Source organism: Pogoniulus pusillus, chromosome Z (assembly GCF_015220805.1).
Source record: "Pogoniulus pusillus isolate bPogPus1 chromosome Z, bPogPus1.pri, whole genome shotgun sequence".
NCBI lineage: Eukaryota > Metazoa > Chordata > Aves > Piciformes > Lybiidae > Pogoniulus > Pogoniulus pusillus.
In genome coordinates this window covers 62,608,114-62,626,225 of record NC_087309.1, presented here as the reverse complement: position 1 = coordinate 62,626,225, position 18,112 = coordinate 62,608,114, and the positions used below count along the sequence as shown (strand labels likewise).

The following is an 18,112-nucleotide window of genomic DNA, read 5'->3' as shown; positions in this document are numbered from 1 at the left end:
TCATGCTTAGTATTCACTGGAATATGCATCTGGATGGTAGTCTGGTAATGGATCTGAACTGCTGCAATACCTATTTGCTTCTGCAGATCATCCAAGTGAACTCAAAGCTATCCTTCATTACATATAAATGGGTTTTAAAATAATAAAGACTGTATATTAAAATGAAACAAAGCTTTCTCTGTGTATGGATATTTGTATATTATGCCATAATATATGATGTCATTCTAAGTAATAAACTGTCATGGTCTTATCATCCCTGTATTGAAGGCAATAAAAGAAACACTTTAACTTACAATTTACTCTAGTTTTAAAATGCTTATTGATATTATCTAGCATTCATACCTGAAAATTTTCCTTCACTTATTAGTCTTCATGGAGCACAAATAGGCTCAAGTTATGAGCAAAGAAAGGAAAACTTCTCTAACTGGCAAAGCAGCACTTGCTAGCAATCATTTCAGAGAATAAAGAAATTACCTATGGCTCGTGCTTTTTTCCTTCTCACTGGGCATGTCCAATTGCACAGCCAACCCTAGCAACCGGTGCTTTGCTAAAGCATGCTGTACGTAAGAAGTGAGGCTAGGAAACAACTTCCTACCTTAGTACAAAGTTCAAGACTCAGCCCCTTATCAAAACTTTGTGATTTATTGTGTGTGATTTACTAGTGCTTATTTCTAATCCAGCCTAAGGAGGAAAAGCACATGAAGCAGCAAAGTAATATTTTTTTCTGACATTATTCCCAGCTTTCTTTTTTAACCTGAAAAAGACAAATTTTCTGAGGTTTCTATCCACTGATGTGTTAAAGCTGTGTGAATGTATAAGCATACTTGTTTATATTTTCTTTTTTTTCCTTTTAATTTTTTTCCCTGACATTCAAATATGTTTCAGGTTTGATACTTGCAGAAAACCTTTAGAAGGTAGGATCTACGTATGTTCTCAGTAGTATCCCAAGTAATTTAAAAAGAAAAATCTTCCAGACTTGTAATTTTAATATGATTGACTGCCAAACAGTGATTTATACAGGAACAAATGGAAGAACTGAAGCTGTATCACGGACTGGAAATTATTCAGACTGATTTTTAAAGCTCTTTCTGTGTGCTGAAGAGTTATTGCAGTCAAGGAAAGCTATTCACATAAAGATTCTGTAGGGCTAGATTCTTAGCGTGAATTTGCACAGCTTAAAAGTAGGTGAAAAGAGTAGGTGAATGACAGCTGCAGTAATTGCTAATTAGATTAGTGTTGCAGGTTTCTTGGATTAATGTTTAATTATCCTAGCAATGTAATTAGCACAGTATTCTGCAAAATCAAGGATGTGTTAATTGGATTGGATTTCTCAGCCTCTAAAAATTCTGGTTTAGGAGTAAGTTGTGTGCTGTAGCTAGCAGGGGTTTGCTTTCCTTTCACGACTATGATGGTCTCTACTAATATAATGATGTGAGTCAGAAAGATGAGATGAGGGGGGCTGTCCATATTACCATAATCACATATGGATGCTTCTAGTAGTAATACAGCAGCAAGCTTGCATGACTTTCATTTAGTTGTGTCCATCAAAAGATGCACGATTCTGTAATGAAAGCTTTCCCAAAGAAACTACGCTTAGAATGGGAACACTTGTTACTGTGATCTGCTCTGTTTCAGAGATCATTATTTCTCCTTGTGCAAACCTATCTTAAACAAGACCAGGCCACAGTTGCAGAAAACTGAAAATCCACTTCAATCCCAAGTGGAGTTTGTACACTTTTGCCATTTTGTTCAAACTACTGCCTCTTTTGTGAACAGGTATGCTTAATCTTAAAAATAATTGAATTGATGTTTATTCTAATTGCTTAAGCAAAATAAACCTTTGGTGCAGATTATTCTCTTAAATAGAGATTTATGCAACTGGTTTTATTGTCTGTAATTACATCAGGCACTAGATTTACCTCAAACTCTTACCAAACTCTGTGCAACCACGTGTCTCCGGGAAAAGCCTCTGAAGCCGCATTCATGCTGTGCTTGGTACTTGGATCACTACTCAGGAAATATTCACAGGTACCCTTAAGGCTGTCAGCTAACAAGCTTTACCATGTTTTACTGACAGGTGAGGGTATCCCTTTCGGTACTTTCTCCTTACTGCTGCATCCCACTCGCGGATGGCTGCCCTGGACATCCGGGATATGTTCTTCATGATTCCCCTGAGAGAGGAGGATAAGCCTCAGTTTGCTTTTACCTGGCAGGGGATTCAGTACACCTTTAATCGTTTACCCCAGGGGTACAAGCACTCTCCTACCATTGCCCACAGTGCACTGGCAGCGCTTCTGGACACCATCAAGGTCCCAGAAGGCGTTGTCATTTATCAATATATAGATGACATATTAGTGGGTGGGGACAACAAAGACCAGGCGGGCTCCGTAGCAAAAGCCATCTGGGAACTGCTGACCTAGAATGGGTTAGACATCCCCTCTGCCAAGTGCCGAGGCCCAGGACAGGAAATCAAATTCCTTGGGGCCTGGTGGATAGCAGGAGCAGTGGCAGTGCCTGCTGACACCCTGGAGGAAATTGAAAAGGGCCAAATCCCCGGGAACAAAAAGGAGCTGCAGCAATTATTGGGAACCCTTGGATATTGGAGGAAGCATATGGAGGAGGAGGCCACTGTATGATCTGCTGAAAAAGCACAGGGCCTGGGATTGGACAGCAAAACACAGTGAGAGCCTTAAAACCCTTAAGGACGAGTTAAAGGCCTACCAGAAACTGGGCCCATTACACCCACAGGACCCCTTAAGGGCAGAATGGGGCTTCTCTGAACACGCTTCCTATTGTGGAATCTATCAGAAGGGACCTAAAGGCCCCACTAGAGCCCTGTTGTTTTCCTCTACAGCGTTCAAGGACACTGAGAAGAGGTATTCTGAGTGGGAAAAGGGGCTCCTTTCCCTTACAAGGGCTGTTAAGGAGGCAGAGAAGCTTCGCACCACACAGGATATTATGGTGCAAGGACCTTTCCTCTTGCTCAAACCAATTCTCAAGGGATCCCCTCCACCAGAGGGGATAGCCCAAAAATCCACTGTAAGGAAGTGGTATGCCTACTTAGAGGGAATTGCCCAGCTCATGCCCCTAAGAGAGGGCCCAGCCAAGGTGTCCAAACTCCAGCAACCAGTAAATCCAGACACGACTTTACTGGGACAGCCCTATAAGCCATCTCCAATAGATGTAGCTCCAGAGATAACCAGAGACTTCGACACTGAGGGAGTATGGTTCACAGATGCCTCTTCCCAGAGAGTGGGCTCACAGTGGCATTACAAAGCAGCAGCTTTAGAAATCAGTACAGGCAGGACTGTTACTGAGGAGGGTGAAGGCAGTGCTCAAGTGGGTGAACTGCGGGCCCTCATGTTAGCTGTAGAAAATGGTGCCAAAGCCACCTACACAGACTCCTATGCCACCTTTAAGGGAGCTACGGAGTGGATTTGCCAATGGGAGGCAAATCAATGGGAGATTGGCAGCACCAAGGTCTGGAGAGCTGGAGATTGGCAGAGACTGCTGGAGACAGGCCAGTCGAGACCCATCAAGGTGGGGTGGGTCAAAGGGCACTCTAAGAAGGAAACCCCTGCTGCAAAATGGAATCAGCAGGCTGACTACCTGGCACGTATCCATGTAGTGAGCAGTGGGGAAAAGGATTGGGAGAGATTAGCTGAATGGTTGCACCTTAAAAGGGGACATTCAGGCAAATCTGATCTCTACTATGAGTGCAGGTCTCGGGGATGGCCAGTCTCACTCTCAACATGTGAGACCATTGTTTCAGCCTGTCCACAATGCCAGATAAGGCTGAAGGCCAACCACCCAAACCTTGCACCAGCCCAGCATATCCGCCAGGACAAAAGTCTCTGGAACACCTGGCAGGTGGATTATGTGGGATCCCTCAAGCCATCACATGGAAAAAAATACATACTGGTTGGCATAGAAGTGGTCTCTGGTCTAACCATGGCCACTGCCACCAGTACAGCCTCGGGAGCTCAAACTGTTGAGACTCTCAAACACTGGTTCGGCATCTTGCCAATGCCTGAGTGCATCCAGAGCGACAATGGATCGCACTTCACTGCAACCTCAGTGCAAGACTGGGCATGTAGTGAAGGGGTGAAATGGGTGTTTCATACCCCGTATTACCCCCAGGCAAATGGCATTGTCGAGAGGGCAAATGGCCTGATAAAAAGATATGCAAATGTGTCTAAAGGTGGCTGGGACTCGCGTTTGGCCCAAGCAGTCTTCACAGTCAATAACTGTTGGGGAAGCTGTGGAAGCCCCAAGCTTAAGGCCTTCTGCCCAGCTGAACTGGTAGTGGACAGTGACCTTGTGCGAGGGGGGATTAAGAATAAATCCTTGTCCTGGATGCAAGTGTGCCAACCTGTGCTTGTCAGGCTACCCTCTACAGGGGTAGCGCCAATGCCACTGGATTAACCCAGATGCATATATGCCTGGGAAGCTCCGGATGCCAATGGAAAAAGCCACTGCATCAGTGCACAGTGGATCGTTCCCAATTATTGTCAAGCCCGGCCTTTATAGGCCAAGGCAAGTTTTGTCTTCCTACAGGTTAAAGTCAAAGCCAAGGACCAGTTCCTGATCAGCATCTGGGAAAGGGAGAACCAGAGATGGAGGTGTATCACCAGGGTGACCAGTGGATGATGGCATCAGGACCCGCAGAGAGTGACCTCCAGCTATGGACTCTGAGCATCTAAGGCTCTGCCATGAACTTTGTTGCTCCACCAGGAACAGAGCAGTTATTCAATTTGACTGTGTAGCTTTATTTAATACTGTTTGGGCTATTGTTAAGCCTTCTTAAGTATTGTTGGGGCAATTAATGTGTTGTTATATATTGTTGATGTTGGAAAGGCTAAGCTATATATCTAAATAGGTCACAGCTTACTAAACTGCAAGGGGGTCACCTACCACTCTGAATTTCTAGACAAAGATCCTCATTACCACTAGGATGGGAATGTCCTGGAGTCCTGTATACCCCAAAATTCCTCTCCCACTGTGGTTTGAATGGGAGAGGAAAAGGCGCAAAAAGACCTGTTTCCCCTCCCCCGCCCTGCAGGTGTGAAGGGGGGAGCGAGGGGCTCTTCCAGCACGAGAGGTGCCCCATGCAGTGCCCACGCTGGAATCGGGCCGGGGACTGGCTGTGGTCTTTGCGCCTAGGGAGTGGTAACTCTGCTCTTTGTCTAGGAAGGGTATAAATATTGGGGGACTTCTCACCTTGGGGTTCCCGCCTTAAGAGTTCGCCTCTGCCTGAGAGTTAGTGCCTGCCTGAGAGTTCTCCCCCACCTGGATAGACTCTGCAGAAGGAGCCCCTGGTGCTCTGCTCCCAAGAACGGCTTCCAACCATTAGCATCCTTTATGCAGGCTCAATAGGCCGTAATAACACTCAGACGGCCTCTGAAAGAGAGCGAGGGGACAAGCAGCTGGACCACCCTTTCTTTCAGCCAGCTGACTCACCTGCGAGTAATTTGGCTCAGCTCAGTGGGAAACACTAATATTTAATAGCTCAACAAGCCTTTTCCAACTTCTGACTTCCAAAACAGTCAAATCTACCCATGGTGTCCTTGTAGATCTTCTCAACCAAAACTGAATCTGCTAATTAAACGAAATTAATTTCTGTATATAGTTTTGCGGGTGGGTTTTCAGGAAAACAGAATAACTCTATTTTTACATAAATTCCTCACTTGGCCACATTAATTCCCTGCCTCCACAACATCTGAGCTTTTGCAGGTTCCGTTGGGAAGCCCAGCACACGATTGCCTGCCTTTCTTACTGCTCTATCCTTCCCCAAAAGAAATGTTAACAAATGAGAACTGTTGTGCTGATGACTGAGACAGAACAGACTACTCCCCATGCTCCACCACCTATGTTTATTCTCCACATACATAAGTAGGAAAGTGTAAAATGCAGCTGTGCTAATTTGAGGCTAGACTGTTTTGGTGAGAAGGATTAGATCACAGGTTGTGAAACAAATGGTGATGTCTACTTCACTCACAGACTTGCTGAGATGTATAAGAACAAGAGTATAAACATAGATAAGGTATTTGCACTTGGGGCACTGCCTGAGCTCTGGGCTTTTTTCTCTCTAACCTCAGCTGCTGTCTCTCTGATTAATCCACTTTGCTTCCTAACCCCCCTGGTCGACCCTCCATTCTCCCTTGGGGCACAAGGCAATGTCTGGGGTAAGGCAAGCGAATGGGAGAAGGTGGAAGGGTAGCTGGGAGCCCCTCCTGGGGACTCAAGCTTCTGAGAGGGGCGTTGTGTTTCTGTATTACCTTTTACCTTGTATATTTCTGTATATACTGTAAATATCTGCTTGTATATTGTGCTACCTGTAAATATAAGCTTCACTCAAATTTCCAGAGCCTGCAGAGTCTAGTCTGGGTGATTTACAAAGTGTGTGGGGTGGGGGGGGTGGTGGTGGGTAACATCCAAACCACCACATGCAGTCTAACAACACTACAGATCTAACAACTAGCTAACCAGTGAAGAAAAAAAAAGTATAGCATTTGACTAAAATATTACATTATTTACTAGTTACTTTCATTCTGCAAGAAAACTTAGTTGGTCATATGATCCCTCCTTGCTTGCCTTTAAATTTTACTTTGTTTGTCCTTGGTTTCTCCACTCCTTGGTTGGTTTTCCTGGTTGGTTTTCCATCTACAGTTATTCCTCAAAACACTGAATCACAGCTTATTCTGCCTTTTACATATAGGCATCCAATAATATGTGAAATTTGTCATAGAACAGAGGCAATGTCTGTGTTTGGTTTTCTTTTTTTGACAACCTTCCCAATGTTTTCTAGTACTTCAATTAATATGTCTGTTACTTTCAGTGCTACCTGTTCCTAGAGAAACATGTACATTGTTCTTGAGGAAGCACTATCTTCTGGTTTCCCTGGAATGCACTTAATTCTCTTTTCAGACAACCTCGAGTTCCTGCTAAGAATATCTATTTTCAAGTCAAAGCAACTTTTGCTTGAAATGTTAACAGTTGTATAATAGAACAGTTAATGAATAACAGAAAACTGGACACTGTAAACTAAAGCAGGACACAGGTCAAAAAAATCTTGAAAAAAGCTTGAAATCCACCTAAACAATAATTTGCTTTATGGCTACTCTTTTTTCAGAATAATCATATTATACCTAGTTCTTAGGAAGACTTTTCAGATTTTTATCAGTAATAAAACTATTCTATGTTAGTGGTGATCACCACATTACTCTTCAAGCATTGTATCCATTATTGTGCAGCAGAAGTGCTCCAGGGCAGGAGCCCATCAGTTTACAGCGGGAACCATGCCACTCAGACAGATGGGGATACCTTTGGGTAGCCAAAAGATTATGTATATACATCAGCAATGGGTGCTCAAGGCAGTTTTCCCAGCTGGGAACGTTGAAAATACTGTCCATTACAGGCCGTCTGCAGCTCTTATCCCCTGCTAATCCCTTGTGGGTGAGAATTTATCTTTTAAAAATAAAACTGGCTTATGTGTCCATGTAAAGGCCATCTGAGCAAGTGGCACAGCAGAAATCAGAGATGTCACAAAACTCTGCAACTGACCAAGGAGCCCGGCAAGAATGCAAAGCAGACAAGTGTTAAGAGTAATTCTTTGTGCCTATGAGGTGCCCCTTTCAAATTGGAGCACACTGAATGTAGCTTTACATGACTTTTAGACCTTCCAAGCTTCCAGATGTAACCATGATTTGACCATCCACTACTTAACACACACATACAACTATTTAGAAAACAACTATACTTTTTATGATACCCTCATCTGTTTGGATCCTTCTTGATATAGGAAACCCTGAAATACCTACAAGTCTTGCTATAGTTACACGGCAGATGATGGTTTCACAGAAGCATCGAGAAACTGGAATAGTAACATCATTTTGGTAGTTCAGGGGCATCCTTTCTTCTTTGGAAGTTGCTTACTTTAAGATTCTGAGAAACAAAATGTCCTTATCATCAAAGTAGGGGCGACTCTTCTGCTTGAAGCAGGCTGGGAATGTTCAGTTACACTGACTTAACCATGGTATTTCAATTAAAAACGCAAAACAGCCATCTCTTGAGACAGCTAATACAATTTCAGACTATAAAGACAAAATAATTCTGTGCATAGACTACGGCAACAGCTAAGGGGTGAAATTCTCCTAAGAGGACTTGGGTGATCAAAGCAGAAGCCATACCCGCAGCGCTTATGTTTTATAGGCAACTGCAGAGACAGCACAAGACAGAACCCATTTCGACCAACATCGGCGCTCAGACGCGGGCGTGCGCAGCGGAGCTCCAGCACTCGGGAGAAACAGCTACACGCCCAGGGGCGGGTGGGATGCAGATGTTCGCAACAAGCTCCAGCCGCGCAAAGGAATCCGGTGTCACCAGTGCTGTTCCTCCCAGCTGTGCAGGCAAGGTAAGGCAGTTAACACCTCACACACGACCCGTGCCGGTGATGTGGACAGTATGGGTTAAGGCAGCTCAGCAGCCAGGCGGAGCCGGGGCAAGCACAGCTCCGCGAACACGACGCCCGGCCGCAGGGCGCGCAAACCACAACCAACTCCCGTGCCCCATGCTTTGCCCCCCGCGCTGTCGCTGTGCTCCCAGCGCGCAAACCACAACCAGCTCCCGCCCCCCACGCTTTGCCCCCCAGCGCCGCCGCCGTGCTCTCAGCGCGCATGCGCCGCACGCAGGGCGGAAGCGGAAACCGAAGGTGCCGCTGCGGCGGCAGGCGTTGGGCGCGAGGTGGTCCCCGCGGTTGCTATGGAGAGCGGGAGCGCGAGGGGCGCGTGACCGCGGCTCCGCCTCTCTCCTCCGGGTCTCGCCCAACGGTTTGTGCCGCCGCGTGCTCCGGGGGCGGGGGACGGGGGAGGCCACGGGGCGGCTGCCCAGGGGGCGTGGGCGGGGCCGGGCTCCTGGCCTCTGTAGCGCCGCGGCTGCTAGTGTGGGGGCTGCCCCAGTGGGAAGGTCTGCGCCGGGGGCCTGGCCTCGTTGGGAGTCTGGTGCGCGAGTGCTGCTCTGGACTCGGGCTTCTGTCGCTCGTCCTGTGTCCGAAACTGAAAGCGCGGAGTGCCTCTCAGGGCGCGTTTCCGCACGGTGCTGAGAGACCTAGAGCTCTGGCTTGGCTGGCGGAGATTGGGCTCTCTCAAGGCTGCCTTGGGGCCTTTGGTATCGCCAGGTTTTGGGCTTCAGCTTTATGAGTGTTAGGTATTACCAGTCTTGGATGCCTGCTTACCTGTGTTAGCTTTAGGGATTCAGTTTTCTGTATGGAGAGTTGGGGAAGGAAGAGCCTCGGCTGACTTAGTGAGTATCTACTGAGTGGAAAATACGGTTGTCATGTCCATGAAGACCCACAAGGCTGCTCATTTTGCTAAATGATGAGGGTTGCATTTGCTGCTTTTGAGGTGGTAAGTGAAGAGGATCTGGGGAACTACAGACCTGTCAGTCTGACCTTGGAATTAGGGAAGGTCATGGAGCAGATCATCCTGTGTGCCATTATGCAGTGCGTGCAGGGCAACCAGGTGATGGGGGCCGGTCAGCATGGGTTCGTGAAGGGCATACTTTGCTTAACAAACCTGAACTCCTACAGCAAGGCAGACTGCTTAGTGGACAAGGAAAAGGCTGTGTATGTTGTTTATCTGGATTTCAGTAAAGCATTTGACACTATGTCTCATAGCATCTTCTTGGAGAAGCTGGGTGCTCATGGCTTGAATGGGTGGAAACATGGCTAAGTTAAAAATTGCCCATGGCTGTGCCTGAAGAACAGAGGTGAATGGAATTAAATCCAGTTGGTAAGCTGTCACTAGTGGTGTTCCCCAGGGCCAGTTCTCTTTAGTATCTGTATCAACAGTCTGGGTGAGTGGATTGAGTCCACTCGCTAGTTTTGCAGACAGTACTAAACTTGGTGTGTTCATCTGCTTGAAGCTAGGTAGGCTCTACAAAGGGACCTGGCTGGGCTACATCTGTGAGCTGATAGCAATTTTATGAGGTTTAACAAGGCCAAATTCGGGGTGCTGCACTTGGGTCGTACCAATCTCTTGCAATGCTACAGTATTGGCTGGTCGCTGGAAAACTGCTTGGCAAAAATCTGGTTGACAGCCTATTGAACATGAGCCAGCAATGTGGTCAGGTGACCAAGGAGTAATGTAGCCCGCAGGACCAGGGAAGTGATCGTGACCGTGTACTCAGCCCCTGTGAGGCTGCACCTTGGATGTGTTCAGTTTTGAGCCCCTCGCAACAAGAAGGACATTGAGTTGCTGGAGCATGTCCAGAGCAGAGTAACAAAACTTGTGAAGGGCCTGAAAAAACAAGTCTTACAAGGAAGGGCTAAAGAAACTGGGATTGTTTAGTCTGGAGGAGGATGAGAGAAGACCTCATTATTCTACAACTACCTGGAAAGAGGTTGTAGTGAGATGGTTGTTTGGTCAGCGGTAGGTGAAGGTAGGCTTCATGGATTTGTGATTAGTGAAGGTGTAGTGTGACATGATAACTTATATGTACACACCGCAATCTAGGCTCATGTGGCATGTTTCATGAATGCCATATATGTTTACAGATACACCTTGCTAGATCCTATCAATAAAAAGTAATTGCATAGGAATATCTCACCTACCCTAACCAACCTGTCAGCAGTTACCTCACAGCTGCATAGTGCCAGGGTCTCCATGAACAACCATCTGTGTTACAAACATACATGATGCCAGGTACACGTGGGGTTTTGTAATGGCAAAAAAAATGCTGCTGCTTATGTTAACTGGGTATTCAGATAATAGTTTTGTTAATCAGAAGAGCTGCAAAAGTCACAATAATTATTCTGTTCTGACACTTGACAACATCACATAAGTGACTTCCTTAAAATGCCGTTGAAAGTAATGTAATTGCTTGGTTCAAGTCCATTTTTTTTTTCCTTTAAAAAAAAACCATCTCTTTTATCTGATGAATTGTATCTTTAATTCTTAAGATTTCTGTACTAGTGCAACAGCCATAAATGTGCAAGGAACAGGATGTCACTAGAGCAAATTGTTACACTTCTTAGGATGACAAATTAAGTACTGCTTGTGTTGAGTTTATTGATGAAATAGATTTTGCTAAGTAGGTTTGGAATAGTCTTGATGAAAGACTGTATACTTCTTTTAAAATTTGCATTCAAATGTGCCTATTAAAACACTTTTTCTTTCACATTAATGATTCTGGTTAGTGCAAAGCTTTCTCTTACCACAGAATTGACTTTCCACCTCCGTGGTTATTATGTAGTCTCACTGTGCAGTTGAAGTCATATTGGAAATGATCGTGGTGAACAAATACTGAGTTTATTATACTATTAGTTGAATTGTGTGGGAAGAAAATGGTTAGTAAAACATGCTGTTCAGGCATCCTGTAGTAAACTTACTTTTAGAAAGGTGGGAACAATTCTTGGTCATATATGAAAGATTCAGTCATGTCTGTAAATCTGAAGCATTTCAAAATCACAGTTACTGTTTGCTTTCAAATGCTTTGTGATTTTATATACAAAAAAAAAAATCAATGAATCAAGGTAAGAGCAAAGATGACCATAAAATCTCCAGTTATTTAGTTCTAAAGTACTCTTTGGAAATTTTTTAGGCATTGCATGTATGAATACTGAGCATATACATATATAAATCATGTAATTGTTTATTTTCAACTGATTTGTTCATAAACCCGCTTACAGACTTTTTCCCTCTAAATATTATGGTTATTCTAATCAGTAATGGTGTATCCTTGTCGTGTGTTTAAAGAGACCTGACAGAAATGAAGCTCTCAAATTAATTAGAGAAAAAAACACAGAATTATATTTGGAGTCATACAGAAAAGAAATTACAGAAGCAGCTACAACAGCCATGGCGACCCCCTTGAATTTTCCCCCAACCTTGAACTCAGTCTATAATCCCTGGTGCTCCAATTTACCCCCTCCCAGTGCCTCCACCATCCAGGAGGCCTAAACACAAGCCTCTGGAGGCCCCAAAAGAGGTCTGCTGGTTACATGTTTGTCCCAATAAAATGGCTCCTGCCTAACACAGGGCAGGAGGAAGAGGAGAGGAGAACGAGCTGGCCTTGCCTGAGTTTATAAAGAGGTAACAGAATTATGGGATTGCATAACAATCTTCTAGTCCCCAGAAGATTTTTTTCACCCTATAGTTCTCAACATGGGACAATCCTGAAGAACAGACTTATTTTAGATCAGTCTTCCTTTCTTTTTGATAATGTATTTGGAAGAGTAAATTGAAATATTTTTTGAAGTATGAGAAAACTACACATTCAGTTAATCCTTGAGTTAAATTGGAATCTAGCACTTTCTAATAATCAGAATATGCATGTAATGTTTTCTTTATCCCTTCCCTTCCACCTGACACTTATATTGTACATAAACTAAGAGGAGAGAGCTGAAAAACTCATTTTGCGGGAAGAAGTTAGTATACTAACATTGTGCAGTACTGCTGACAAAAGTGTAATGAAAAATAAAGCTATCATTATAGTAGGCATACAGGGAGCAAGAGTACCACGATTTTAAATAGCTGAAACACACTGACATCACTGCAGTTTATATAGACCTCTCTCTGAACACTCACATCCCTTTAACACTTCATCCCAATAACAGGGATCTATACTGAAATTGAGAAATTACCTAGAATTGAAGTTTTGAGGAACATTAGAATCAGCATGCCAGTTCAGACACGAAAGGCAGAATATCTGGATGTCTCTGAATATCTTGAAAGGGTGCTCTGCTTAGTGAGGTGAGGCATGAAGAACAAAATAGAACACTTATCTGTTACAGACTGCCTTTCAAACCAGTGATGATGATTGCTTGAGTATCATACTCTTCTCTTTCAGAAAAGATACAGAAGATGGTGATGAGGAGGATGATGATGATGATGATGAAATATCTCCCTTTCTTAATAATGGAGATTTTTTTTTGCGTCGTTTGAACTTAATTGTGGAACTTGCCATCAAAGGTATGAGTTTGGGATTGTGGATGGGTTTTTTTGTTTGGTTTTAGTTATAAAAGTGAATATTGTCATGCAAGCAAAAGTTAGCAATTGAGTTGTAAAAAAATGCGGGATGTATTTCCATTACAGGCATTGTTACTCTTTTCTCCAGAATCTCACTGCTTATTGCTCACACATTTTACTTAGTAGAATGCTTGGACACTACTATTTCAGTACTTACATTTCTCTGTTTTGTTTGCTGAGCTGTTATTTCACCTGAGGAAGTGCTGTGAAGTACAGAATCTCCGTTTGCAAGATGGAAAACAGATGGATTTCTCAGCAGACAGCTGTGTTTCTAGCTGCCTTTCAGGTTTTTTTTTGCCTGTGTTTCTGCCAGTCCCCTCGTTTCCCTATCCTAAGTCAATGCTGACTACTCCTAATCACCCTTTTGTCCTCCATATGTTTGCAAACAGTTTTCAGGATTATTTGTTCCACCTTCCCAAACAGCAGAGTGAGACCACCAAGGTCTGTAGTTGCATGGATTCTTGCTCTTGAAAATGGGGTTGGCACTCCTCTGGAACCTCACCCATCAAAACTTCTAGAGATAACTGAGAATAGCCTCAGAATGACAGATCCAGCTCTCTCAGCACTCAGACTTGTTAGGTCTTATGGAAGTGTTATGCCCAGGTTGTTTAAACATTTCTTAATTGAATTGTTTCTCAGAGTGTGCCATAAGCTGGTTACCATTGGTAATAGAGTAATAAGAGATGAGGAGAAAGGCTTGATAAAAGCAAGCTCCAATCTGATCCAGTTTATTGCACCCCAAGCATGGGCTTATATACTTTCTATCAGAGGGCTATATAACAGGGTTAGAAATCATGTTAGATTCTAATTGGCTACATACACTTGTGGTAGGACTATGTTAGGATTGCACACTAATTAGCATAGACATTCTTCATATTTTCTCAACAACACGTATATTGTGTCTAGGCAATTCTTTCAGCAGAGAGAGGTGAAAACCGCAGACTCCAGGATTATTTTGTTTACATTCGTTACACCATTCTCTAAGGTCATTCCAATCCTCTGTCAGTACTTCTGAACTTGTGCACTCTCTCCTGTCCAAGGCTTATGTTCCAGTGTTTCAAATTCCAATAGCTGTACCATAGTCAGACAATTCTATAAAATCACTACATTTAATATTACTATATCCAACAGGAGGAAGTCTTCCTTACTCCAGACTTTCCTATTGTTTCTCAGGGGTATTCTAGAAAACATGTCTTACCCACAAAGAACAAGGCAAAGAAAGTGCTTTGAACTTTTTTGTACCGTTTCACCAAGTATGCTGTGCAACTCATCCTACCCAACTCAGCCATTTCCCCTAGCATTCCTTACACTGTTCATGTACTTGTACAGGGCTTTCCTTCTGACCTTCATCTCACTCCCTAGATTCAACACCAGGTGGCCTTTGCCTTTCCTGACACCACCCCAGTATGTGCCAGTGGTGCTTCCATATCAAGTGTGCCTGTTTGGTATGGCCTCAGTTCTGTTTTGCTGATGGTAAAGTCTTTATTGTCCACACATCCTACATCATTTGTTTGCAAGTACTGATTGTTATTTCCTCAATTAATTGTAGCTCGTTACCTCCCTCTCTCATCATTGCAAGTATGAGCCTTCCTTTAGTGGCTTGATCAGCCTGTTGGCAAATACACTTTCCTCACCAGGCAGTGCCAGGTGGATCTTGCCCAGACACCTCTGCAGTTCTTGATCCTCAGAGAGGGTCCTATGGATGTAAAAGCTTGAGTTCCAACTTTTGACACAAACTGTGCCACCACTTGTTGGTCTGAGTATCTGTCTATTCCTCAAGCCCTTCCCCTTTATCAGTAGGATGAAGGAGACAACACCTTGCCCCCAGACCTTTGCCCTAATACTGCAAGCCATATAGCTTTGCTTGATGTACGCAGTCTTCCCTGGTGGTATCCATGGAAGGGTATCCATATGGAAGGGTAGCTGAGGGTAATTGAAGGCCAGGCTACTACCAGCCTCAGAAATAGCCTATCCATGATGTCCAAGACCAGAGGCTTTATTGAACAGAACTCCCTGGTTTTGTGTGCTGCCACCAAGGCTGAGATTCCCATCTACATATCAGAGCTGCAAGCAGGGCAGGAGCTCCTGGTGCTGAAGTTTACAAGCTCATAGTCTTTATCAGATGCAGCATCTTCATGCCCAGCTGTACAGGCTAAGGCTCTGCCTGCATCTCCTTGGGGCAGTGGGCATTCTGCTAGTTGCAGGGTCTGAGAGGGGTCAGGTCCATCCCCTTTTCAGCATCCCTGCTGTACAATGTGCCCACCTCCTCCCACAGCCTCCTTGCTGCAGACAGGTCCTTCACCAGTGGATCTCATATGCTTAGAAAGATGTACAATGTTTTTTAGTTCTAAACCTGCCAGTTGCTGACACTGGCTTTACACAACAGAAGCACGTTAAGAGCTGGCAGATAATGTGAGTATAATGCTACATTTATGTCTACAGACCGTACATATTCGCGTAGTTGTTGTAATAGGCTGAAATAAGCTTATACATGTCCTGGCTTGCCCAGACATGTTTTTGTGCTCTCCCTCCTGTTTTGGGGAAAAGCAACCGTGGGAAAGAGGGCAAAGAACCTGGAGCCACTGAGTCTAAGGACTCTGGCCTGCCTGAACTTGTTTATGTCCTGTGGTAAACAAGATACACATGCTTAGCTTGTACCTGCCTTGTGCAAGGCCTGTGCTTTTCCCAAATTTGGGTAAAGCAAGCCTATGGCCTATGGCTTCACCTAATATAGTCAGGCTTGGCTAACTGCCATTCTGATTGGTTCTTCTGTGTCCAAAGGCCCATTCATCTTGGGCTGTTTTATCAGAGTTGACCGTCTGACACAATGTGCTTTACCATTGCATTCATGCTTGATGTTGTCTGCTGCTATTGTTCTCTGTTTATGGCAGTAATTCTGTTCTTTTTTTATGTCTCTAGGATAAGACTTTTCCTGGATTATGCAGATTATTACCTGTTTGTGCTCGATGGGAAGACAAATTCACTTTGTGGTTGACCCTCAGGGTTGGTTGTGCATGGGCCTGATTATCTTTATCTGGCTATACAATACAATCTTAATTCCAAAAGTCATCCTTTTTCCTCACTATGAAGAGGGACATATTTCAGTTGTGGCAATTTTGTGTAAGTAAATTTAACTTAGTCTTTTTTTTTTGCCTAGTGAAAGTAGTAACTCTGAGCAATGGTTCATATATATGAGAAAAGTCAGAAAATAAAGGGATGAAGGATGAAAACAAAGGGTAAGAGTACTGGGATGCATCCTACTTTTTTGGCCTGAAAAGTTGAGATATTAATTTCAAAGGTGTTGTGATAAAACTTACTTGTGTGGAAACTCAGGAGTGTTAGTATGGCTTTCAGATTTTGTAGCTAGAACTTATTGATGGAATTTCAGGCCAACAGCTCTTAGTGCTTGTCAAAATTTGGAGTGGTGGTATTAGTGGTTGACAAACTGAGTTTTGTAAATTTTGTCATACATCCCTGTATGGGTCTAACCTGAGTAAGGCTAATAGGTTTTTCTGGGGGAAAAGGTGAGAAATTGAAATATCCTTTCACATAGAGGCTTTGATCTGTATTCAGTTTGTGCTTATTAAGTAAGATAGTTGAGGAACTTCTTAAATTCAGTACTGAGGTCACAGTGTCATCCTTTTTGGTTCTATCAAAACAACATTCACTGCTGCCTTTTCCTCTCCCTTTCTAAAACTAGGGAGTACTTAATACTATTGACTCTATAGTATCAAAAAGATATCTGGAATTGTATGAGAAGGCTGAGTAGACTTCTATCTCTGTGCTGGAGTATCTGTACTGTCGATGCAGTGTTTAGTGGACACTTTGTATGTCTGAAAAAGACTGACAAATGGTTTTGTTTTTTTTTCCAGCTTATTATTTCTGCTCATTGTTTTGCATAGCTTCATTACTAAGAGCCTCAGTAGCTGATCCAGGAAAGTTACCTGAAAACCCAAAGATACCAATTACAGGTACATTAAGTTGTTTATATATAATTAAATAACAGTTGGTTTAATTACTTCAAAATAGTTATGAATCTGTTTTGTGAGATTTCATGAAAATGTCATTGGTGGAGCCTGTATTGTTAATGAAATTAGAATTGGAATGTCATGGTTTTTACCTTGTAAATTTCTAGCATTTTCCCTCGTATAGACTCAAAGCTGCTCAACGCATGTATTCCATCAGAAGTTCAATTATGCAGGAACTTCTCCTAGGAGATGTTTCCATGAGAAGGAGTTTTTTGTATTCCAGAGTTTCAGACATATCGCATATACTTCTACCTTGATAATATTTAATGAAAGATGTTTAGAGATAGTTAGTCATTATAATCCTACAAGCATTTTAAAACTCAATTTGTAAGATGTTGAAAGTGATGGTGGAAGGATTATACCTGTGCAGTTTTCACATTTTTTTTTCCCCAGTGATTTGTGTTTTGTATGGGCTGTAAGCAAACAAATGCGATGCCAGTTACATTGCATTGCTATAGAGTAACAACTTAATGTGAGAATTCCCCTCTGCCCATGTGAATCTGCCCCACAAGTCCTGTATGGTATATGATGTTCCAGAAACAGAGGAAATTTGACACCTTAATAATTCTACACAAAGACAGTATTTCTATGAAGTGTTTGATGCTGTTAAGTTTGTTCTCTAATGCCTAGAGGTTAATTAGTAGTTTGAAATGGAGTAGGACTATTAAGCAGCATGACCTTTGTCCGATTAACAGAAAATAATTTTTAAATGTAGAATGTGGTGAGGAGTGAGTAATTCAGTCTTGTCTTGCAACATGGTAGATGCCAGTAGTAACATTTTGCTCTCTCTTCCTGATGTTAATATGCACAAACTAGGCAGCAGGTCATAGGAAGGGATGAATCTTCATAGAATTCAGATATGAAACACAAAATCTCATGTCAGTGTGCTTTCTGCTCCTGGTAACTGAACCTTTGATACTCAGTAAAATGAGAGGTGGCTTAGACTTGGGTCCTGCATCCAGAGTTACCACTGCAGGAAGACCAACATGGATTATGCAACCCAGGATGGAGGATGAAGACACTCGGTCCAGTTACAGACAATTACATTTATGGCTGAAT

At 43.3% G+C, this 18,112-nt stretch overlaps 1 protein-coding gene across 4 annotated transcripts in view; it reads left to right on the top strand.

Moving 5' to 3' along the window:
- Positions 1 to 12,877: 12,877 nt before the first annotated feature.
- ZDHHC21 (zinc finger DHHC-type palmitoyltransferase 21) overlaps positions 12,878 to 18,112 on the top strand; it is a 35,659-nt gene continuing 30,424 nt past the window's right edge. For all 4 annotated transcript variants that reach the window (XM_064176782.1, XM_064176779.1, XM_064176781.1 and 1 more), the window contains exons 1-3: positions 12,878 to 12,968; positions 15,945 to 16,145; positions 16,898 to 16,996. In XM_064176782.1, the coding sequence (XP_064032852.1) occupies positions 15,965 to 16,145; positions 16,898 to 16,996 (280 nt within the window). In that variant the 5' untranslated portion in view covers positions 12,878 to 12,968; positions 15,945 to 15,964. The remainder of the gene's footprint in view (positions 12,969 to 15,944; positions 16,146 to 16,897; positions 16,997 to 18,112) is intronic.